This window comes from Etheostoma cragini, chromosome 15 (genome assembly GCF_013103735.1).
Source record: "Etheostoma cragini isolate CJK2018 chromosome 15, CSU_Ecrag_1.0, whole genome shotgun sequence".
NCBI classification, from domain to species: Eukaryota; Metazoa; Chordata; class Actinopteri; order Perciformes; family Percidae; genus Etheostoma; species Etheostoma cragini.
This window is the reverse complement of record NC_048421.1, coordinates 20,786,318-20,795,525: the sequence shown is the minus strand read 5'-3', so window position 1 is coordinate 20,795,525 and position 9,208 is coordinate 20,786,318. Positions and strand designations below refer to the sequence as shown.

The 9,208-nt window shown below is 36.9% G+C and overlaps 1 protein-coding gene across 1 annotated transcript in view; it reads left to right on the top strand.

Annotated features, from left to right (window-relative positions):
* Positions 1-8,884, top strand: part of cpt1cb (carnitine palmitoyltransferase 1Cb) — a 60,018-nt gene extending 51,134 nt beyond the window's left edge. Inside the window, exons 14-19 of the mRNA XM_034893640.1 lie at positions 1,689-1,853; positions 2,257-2,385; positions 4,430-4,585; positions 4,716-4,829; positions 6,392-6,484; positions 8,607-8,884. Coding sequence (XP_034749531.1) covers positions 1,689-1,853; positions 2,257-2,385; positions 4,430-4,585; positions 4,716-4,829; positions 6,392-6,484; positions 8,607-8,735 — 786 coding nt within the window. The 3' untranslated portion in view covers positions 8,736-8,884. The remainder of the gene's footprint in view (positions 1-1,688; positions 1,854-2,256; positions 2,386-4,429; positions 4,586-4,715; positions 4,830-6,391; positions 6,485-8,606) is intronic.
* The last annotated feature ends 324 nt before the right edge of the window (positions 8,885-9,208 follow it).

Sequence of the window (9,208 nt, the reverse complement as noted above, 5' to 3'; positions counted from 1 at the left end):
TATATATATGATTTCTATATATATATGTGTATATGTGTATATATATATATGTGTATATGTATATGTGTATATATATATATGTGTATATATATGTATGTATATATGTGTATATATGTGTATATATATGTATGTATATATGTGTGTGTATATATATATGTGTGTGTATATGTGTATGTGTATATGTGTGTGTGTAGATATATATATATGTGTAGATATATATAGATATAGATATAGATATAGATATATATATATATTTTTTTTTTTTTACGTCTCCTCCATCTGTAGCTCTGTCTTCGACCATTCTGCAACCAGGCCAGATTGTTTCAAATTTCTCACGAGTCCTTTATAACGGTCCACATATTCAAAAATTGTCTGGTTTAAATTGTGTTCAGGCTCTTGATTCCCTTAGAAAGGAGAGAGGATTTTTTTTCTACAGTTTTTTTTTTAATTTTTAATTTTTTTTAATGTGTGTTCCTTTTGAAAGTGACTTTGATGTTAATTTGTTGTTGGATTTTTTTTTTAAACATCCGATTTCATATGTCACTAAAATTGTAACTACTACTGTTTAAAACAAAAACAAATGCAGGCCACTCTTTTTGCACTTGCTCTCTTTACTTTTATTTTTCACTTTTGTATTCCTCCTGAAAGTGACTTTATTTGGTTGATTGATTGCCTACATCTGGCTTCAGGTTGCACTACAAATTCATTTTACTTGAACAGTGCAGTGTTACAACTATTTTAATAGAGATGTGAACCTTATTTAAATTAGTTTTGTCTAAATTGTAAATAATTGAGCAATTGGAAAATAATCGCTGATTGAAATATTAATTGATAGAAAAATAATTGCTAGATTAGTCGTCTTATAAATAATCGTTTGGGACAGCTCTACAGCAAGTAGTTGCTATAAATGCATTTCATGTTTACTGTTTCCTGGCTCCACTTTTTGACCACAGCATGCCCTTTATCAATCTTTAATCCATCAAACAAATAAAGCAGGTTTTTTTTCACCCGTATGCACATAATACTAGTGAAAGATTAATCTTAAAAGTAACAGATTTCCCAAGTGTCTGACCTTTTCTGCCTTCAAGGTACCTTGAAAGTGCCTAAAAATCTTTACACAGGCTGATTTAAGACAAACAAAATAGTTAATGACTGATTTCACGTTCCAAAGCTTCACACAATTTGTGAGGGGCAGTTTATGTATTTTTGGGGAATTCTGGGTTTTGAATTTGCTCTTAATGCCAATGCATTAAGAGCCATGCTAGCAACTCTAAGGCTGTGCTAATGAACGGTGGGCCTTTAAGCTAATTGCAGTACATTCTTATTTACACTATTTAATTCTTTTTATAACACTATTTATTCTTGTTGCAATAAGATTTATTTACTGTCTACCACAAATATACATTGTTTGTTATATTTAAACATATTTTTTTTATCCCAATATTTTAACTTCTAAATCATTGTTGGATGGAAGTCTAATATTTTCCTTGCCAATTTGAAAGAACTGTCCCGTTGTCTCATGCTCGGCTAGAGTCACTTTCACGCTCTCATTAGATGTTTGCTGTTCAAATATCATTACCCAAAACTGCCTCAGCTTTGTAACAATTTGTTAATGTAATGTCAGTGAAAGTCCAAATGATCACATTTGTACCACTTGTTCATTCTCTTTCGCTCTCTCTGTGTGTCAGGTTCAGGCTCAGGTGTGCAGCTCCCTGGCTGTTGCCCAGGCGTTGGCAGATGACGTGGACTGCCATGTGTTTCCTTTCAGAGACTTTGGAAAAGGGCGGGTCAAGAAGCTAAAAATCAGCCCTGACGCATTCATACAGATTGGCTTACAGCTGGCATACTACAGGGTAACGCTTTGACAGGCACACACTCAAAACACACACACACACACACACACACACACTGTAGAAAGGAGTTTGTATGGTGGCAGAAAAGTATGAAAGTATGATTATGAGGTAAAAAACTGGATTGTAAAACTATGTGGCTGGAGCTGACCAGACAGTTCTGAAACACACAGTAAAAAGGAAGGATGGAGTAGTTTTGCCCTGGTAAGGCACATAACCACAGTGGAGAGAAAGGTGTAGGACATCTGACAACAACTGGGTTTTAACACTTAGGAAATCACTCTACTAGAATTTTTGTGCACTTCTTCTCTGGCTGAGCGGTATCAAACACATTTGTGTTCCCCAGCATTTGCTCTAGGTTGGAGCAACAATCCTGACTTGTTTTTTTTCAAACCCCCCACCGCAGGATCGTGGGGGTTTCTGTCTGACTTACGAGGCGTCGATGACCCGTCTGTTCAGGGAGGGCCGAACGGAGACTGTGAGATCCTGCTCTAATGAGAGCTGCGCCTTTGTCAAAGCTCTAGAGGATGGAGAGGTACTGATACATTTCTTAATTCTAAAAAAAATATATAAAAATAATAATAATAGTTATTATTAAAATAAAAAGGGACAATGAAGCATGTATAAAAGTAAGACAAGTCTAATTATGTGCATAGCTACATATATACGCTTTCATACATCCACACACACAGACCTAAATACATACAAACACTGCACTTATGCTTAAATATTATTGTATTAAACAGATGCATACAACAAACATAACGTGGTCTTCATCGTTTCTTATATAACAGGGATGATTACAATAGTACCACAGTCAAGAGGGAGTCATAGGTGCAAAAAAACTAAGAATGCCAGTGGAGTAAGTTGGGCTGCACAATTATTGCCAAAATGATAATCACGATTATTTTGATCAAAATTTTGATCGGGATTTTTCTCACGATTATTTGTTGATTTTAACCAAAACAAATTTTATTGTTACATAGGCTATTTATAACTGCGAGAGGGAGTGTGATGGACGCTACTCACAGAGAGACGGCTGACTCATTATGAACGGGTCCAGCACGGGTCTAACGGCAGATACACACGTTGTGTATGAAATGCCTGTATTGTCACTCCGCTGCATTTTTATGAGCTGATATTCCAGCCATGGGTCACATCTCTGGCCCAGCTCCAGGTACAGCAGCTCCGTCTTACATGCTATTACTCTACCAACTGAAGTTAGTTGCATTCAATAACGACTTTTGTGTTCTTCGCCGTGGCCGCCGCAATAGCAGATTTACCACGGAAACACTGTTACAAATACAGGTTTGCCCCTCATTTTTAACAATATACAGCTGTGTTAAGAAAACTTTTTAACTGTGGACAAATGTCAGAAGTGTGGACCGGTGGCCGCTGTGTGGCCGGGCGCGGAGAGTAAGAGGAGAGAGAGTAGAGGAGAGATCCAACACAGGCACGGCTTTAAAGAGAAAATGGGTCATGTAACGCAAAATTAAACCATATCCATAAACGGCATTGCAGCGGATGCGAGGAAATTAGGACTGGTGCTTCCTAGAGGAGCTAAGACCTAACAAACGCTACTAGCACCGATTAGCACTGGTCTGAAAAACAACAGACGGGACAAAATGTTGAGTTTACTGGTAAACTGGTAAACCTTAAGACCGACGTATAACCGACTCCTATCTGTTGAGTTTTTCTCCCGTTACTCTGTCCTCTGTGACTGTCTACATCTAGAAACTAAGCTGCAGGGGGTGCAGGAAACTACTCTGACTAGCAGAGGTAGATTGGCTTTGCAAAATACCCAGAGCGTTTTCCGAAAAGACGCTTTAAAAAAAGAAAATCGCTCGATCACGCAAATTTGATTGTGGGAAGTCAAAATCGTGATCGCGATTAAAATTGTGCAATTGTGTTAACCTAGTGGCTAACAAAGGCTCCATTACAGGTCAAGATGATGGCAATTTTCAGGCGGCATACATTGTGTAATACGTAAAAAATAAAATAAAAACGGCACAATAAACCAATTTCTAACGTAATGATTTACTGCAGAAGTCTACTAATAAAGAATAAGTGAGATAAGGACTTCCTCAAGTCTCTGCTAATAAAGAAGATTGCAAGAGCAGGATCTGTAAATTTATGGAGAGCTCTAACTGGCAAACTGATCCTCAGCTCAACCAGATAGTACAGTCCAAATTTGACACCTGGCCAGGTGTGCAGGAGACGCAGGAAAAGTGTTTCTTGGCCACGGAGCGGTAGAAAGCCAACCAGAGCTTTAAAATTGAAAGCTCAGAGAAAGTTTTAAGGAGAAGTGTTTCTTGGCCACAGAGCGGTAGAAAGCCAACCAGAGCTTTAAAATTGAAAGCTCAGAGAAAGTTTTAAGCTCATCTGTTTGACCCCATTATCCTTCTAAATTCCAGAACAAAATCACAGAGTAAAAAGATTGCAGTAATAAAAAATGTCTAATATTGGCTCAGACTATTATAAGTCTGTTATGCCTTTCTGGTAAATCTCAAGTAGACGTGGTGATTTGTAAGTGATTCTATTTTTAGGTATGTTTGTAAAAGTTTGATTTGGTTCAACAGGAAGCAGGGCATTGCAGGCATCTCTTCCGGCTGGCTTCAGAGAGGCACCAGAATCTTTATCGAATGGCAATGACTGGAGCTGGAATTGACAGACACCTCTTCTGTCTGTACGTGGTGTCCAAGTACTTAGGGGTGGACTCCCCCTTCCTCAAAGAGGTAAGCCTTTCTTTTGTTCAGCGTTACCTTGCTATTTTAGTCTTTTCCGATTGTCTCAGTGACCAGACATATAAATGATTTGTGATAGGATATATTTACTTCCTAGTCTTAACGTCTTTTGCGCTTCCAGGTTTTGTCAGAGCCTTGGCGTCTCTCCACCAGTCAGACCCCAGTTCAGCAGATGGAGCTGTTCGACCTAAAGAACCACCCCGACTTTATATCGCTGGGCGGAGGGTTCGGACCTGTGAGTGACACACCCTCTTGTAGTTGTAAATGTGAACAGCAAGAACATGAGTAAAAATATTAAAAGAGGAAAAAGCTCTAAGGCCAAATGAAGGCTATTTTGTGCCAAAGCGCTCTCTATTTTTAATTTAAGACTTTAATTTAGAATAGCAATTAAATAAAAGTTTTTTTTCCATTTTTTCCCAAGTAGGGTGCTTTTCCTACGGAGCTCCCAGGTGACATGAAGGGAAGGGTAAAAAAAATTACAAAAAAACACGATAGTTTACATTCGCATCAAAATAAACAATGAATATATTTAGGAGATGTAAGTATGTCGTGCTAATAGCTAGACACTAGCTAGCTACTAAGGTTGGCCTGCAGTCATTGACATAAACGGTCAACAACAATTTGTTATAACACTTGTTATAACAATCCATTATAACACTTTGATTTGGCATGTTGCTATTAATTAGTAATGCTTATCAAAATAAATGTTGGATGTATTTAGACAACCAAGGAGATATAATTATGTTGTGCTACTAGCTAGCTAGATGCTAGCTAACCAGCGAGCACGCTAGCTAGTATCTAGCTACCTAGTAGCAAGACACAATAACATCTAAATACATTCGTCGTTTATTTTGATAAGCATGTCAACGATCAGGAACAATGAAAACACAATGTTTACCGTGTGAATATTTTATACAATGAACCGTCAAGTTCCTGAGTTTGCCACATAGCTAGCTAGCTATACCATGGATGTATTAAGAGAACGAACTAGCTAGAACTTTCAAATAAAACTTGATATCTCGCAAAACAAAGTCAACATCTTGCAAAAGTAATTGTTCCAGTACATGTTTTTATACTTTAATATTTTATATTTAAAAAAATTGTTCTCCATTTCAAAGTCAAGATCTTGAAAAAAAATTATTAAGAGAGCAAACTAGCTATACTTGTAAGAGTGCACGAGTAAGAATCTCATGAACGAGCATGTTGCTAGAACAACACAAACTAGCCCTATTGACACACACAGTCAACAACGTTCATTATTACACTTCTGTTTAGCATGTAATAATTATTAATGCTTATCAAAATAAACATTGGATGCATTTAGACAACCAAGCTAGATTACTAGCTAGCTAGGTTAGCCTTATTGTTTGTTGGATTTGCAAGAACTTGCAAATAAAACTTGATTTCTCGCAAAACAAATTCAAGATCTTGCAAAAGGAATTGTTCCAGTACATGTTTTTTTAACTTTAATTTAGATTTTTTTTTATATAAAAAAATAAAATTCTTCTCCATGTGAAGGTCTAGATCTCGCAAAACAAAGTCAAGATCTTGCAAAAGTGTTTTGTCCCCATTACATTTTTTTCCTTGAGGTCACGTCGGGCATCCGTACTTTCCTGCGTTTTGTGTTCCCTTTCCAAAGAGCATCTCATCATTTGTTTTAAACTTCCGACCAATAAAGACTTTTTTTCCCCATCATTAATAATAATATATTTTTTAGATAATGATTTTTGGAAATTGGGTGGTGTGTGTGTGTGAAATGTAAATGCTGATCTCCTATAATCTCTGTGCTCATGCCAGGTTGCTGATGATGGTTATGGGGTTTCATACATCATTGTGGGTGAGGATATGATCAACTTCCACGTATCATCCAAATACTCATGCACTGAGACTGTAAGTAAAGCCTTACTTCCTTTCATCAATGTTTAGATATGGTACTGTTCATTTTGTACAGTAAACTTTAAATCATACAAGGGTGAATTAATACCCTTTCTCTCATTTTCTACAAAGTAAAGTTATTTTTTTGCTTTTTAGTTATTTTTTTTGTATTATCTGCATATTATATACTAATTAATTTGAAAAGACTGAATGCACTATATTCAATCCCGCTGGGATGTTCAGACATCAGAAAACAAAATAACAATGCTGTTTCTTACCTTTTACTCAATCTCCAACTTCCAAGCATATTTCCACAGAACCCCTATTTATTTACACCGTTTTATTTACTGTCCAAACATGCAAAGAAGTTACAAAATTTATTCAGAAGTGAAAGAAAGCCTCTTACTCAGTTTGTAACTTCTCTGTATTTGCGCTGACCCTCCACTTTTTATTTTTTATTTATTTTGTATACTTACCAGTTCTAAAAAAAAAAAAAGATCCCACACGTTGTAGCATTTGGCATAAAGTTTACATCTTTTTGTAACTCCCCATCATTATAAAGCATGGTGACGGAGCCGGTTATGCACGTCCGATGGTCACAGTAGGGGTGGTGGAAAAAATTGGCATAGTATCGTGATATTTTCTGTGGCAATACTGTATTGATAAACAGGCGCCAAGTATCCATCTTTTATTATATATGTGGTGAGTTTGTCTGCTTGACAATCCCATTTTGCAGCAATAAAATTGAAGTGATACGAACAAACAGAGAAATGTATCTTTTTAGATAGAACAGATGTTGACAAAGTTTCCTGTTTGGGAAATTTAAAATTGGGAAAAATTAGGAAAGAAGTTGGAACAAAGGTTTCAAATATATTGCAGACCATTGCAATATGTTTAAAATCGCAATAATATCATATTGTGGCATAAGTATTGTGATGATATCGTTTTAGGAGGCTTCTGGTGATTCCCACCCCTAGCTTCCAGTGTGGCAGGAATCTGTTAGAAAGTAGCTTGATTATTCACTCAGAAATTTCAATGGATTGTTGCACAATAAATTATACAGTATACTATGTTCTCCAGACATACAGCATGTGACAAGACAAGGAAACACACAGTGCTTTGTTGTTCGTTTTCACTTCCCTTTTCACAATCTCCTTATTACTCTGGTATTTAGTGACATAACATAGCAAGACCGATAAATCAGCCAGGCCAACATAATAATTCCTTGCAGAGATATTGATGTGGTGTATAGGTCAGTTGATATGTATTATGAATCTTTATTGTATAGTTTTTAGTCCAGAAAGTAGTGACAAATTGGTGTTTACACTGTAAAATGTCCTACTTTGTATGTATCTTCGGTTACATCCAGATTAATATGTTTTTGTTTTAAACAAACATGCTACATTTATGCTTTTCATCCACACTACTCGTGAGCGTTTCCAAACCCTTAAAAGTAGACATTTGGGGCGCCTGGGTAGCTTACCTGGTAGAGTGTGCGCCCATATACAGAGGTTCACTCTTTGACGCAGCGGCCATGGATTCGACTCTGACCTGCAGCCCTTTGCTCTATGCCATTCCTCCTCCTCTCTCCCCTTTCATGGCTGTACTATAGAAATAAAGCCCTAAAATGCCTGAACAATGTTAAAAACTCTGGGATTGCCTTGCAGTTTTTTTCTTTTGATGAAGACAACGCACGTCAGTCAGTCTTATTGGTTAGGTAGGCTTACATGCCTTTCAGTAACAGCTCCACCTCGTCGTCTGGGCATGCAAATAAATCCCTGCTCTTAATTTTCGACATTGTTCTTTCTTTTAAATATTTTCTGTATACCTCCATGATTTTCAACCCAAGTAACCTTGGACAATTTGCTACCTGTTTCTCCTGAATACACATGGCAGTGTTTGTTGTTTGTTAATGTTAGATGCGTTATCAGATGTGTTAAAGTTGACAGAAATTATTTCTTACATGGAGTCTAAACACGTGTGTGGACAGAGATTGTTTTTATTTTAAAATGTCGTTTAAAAGTAAAACTCCCACTCCTACGTACTCCCTATGTGGTTTTCATTTTCCACCCATAATTTTAGATATTCTTCCCTTTCTCAAACCCTTCTTTTTAATATTTGATTTTCTCCCTTTTAGGACTCCCACAGGTTTGGAGCTCAGATAAGTAAAGCTTTCAGAGATATAATGAGTCTCCTCTCTGCTGACACCAAAACCTCCTCGCCCTCCAAAGGCACAGCCCAGCTTCAGCCCAAGAAGGTCCTCTAAATATGGGGGAAAGAAGCTCACCACATGGACTAAGATTCCCCTCAAGCCATCTGACCTGAGTCATATGGAACCTGTTATCTTAAAAAGTCCAATTCATGATGTGAATGACCTAAAAGCATAAATGAAACTGACAAAAGTGAGTTAGTAATAGGACTGGTAAAATGGAATAAGTAAAATAGGAGTAATGTCAAAGGGAGATCCCAGCCTAAATCAGGTGTGCAGTCACTCTTCCTTTACATCTCCCACCTTTTTGAGATAACTGTAACAGCTTTTAGGCCCCGTTCAGAGAGACAAATAATAAAAGTTCACTGAAGACGCAAGTAGCTCTGTCGCGTTGGACAGATAAACTGTGGCATTATTCGACAGCTTAACAAAAAACATTAAACAAACACCTGCGCACAGTGATATGATTTGCATTCTTCAATTTTATTTAAAAATTCTTTTTTTTTAAACTGTTTAAAGCCTAAATGGCA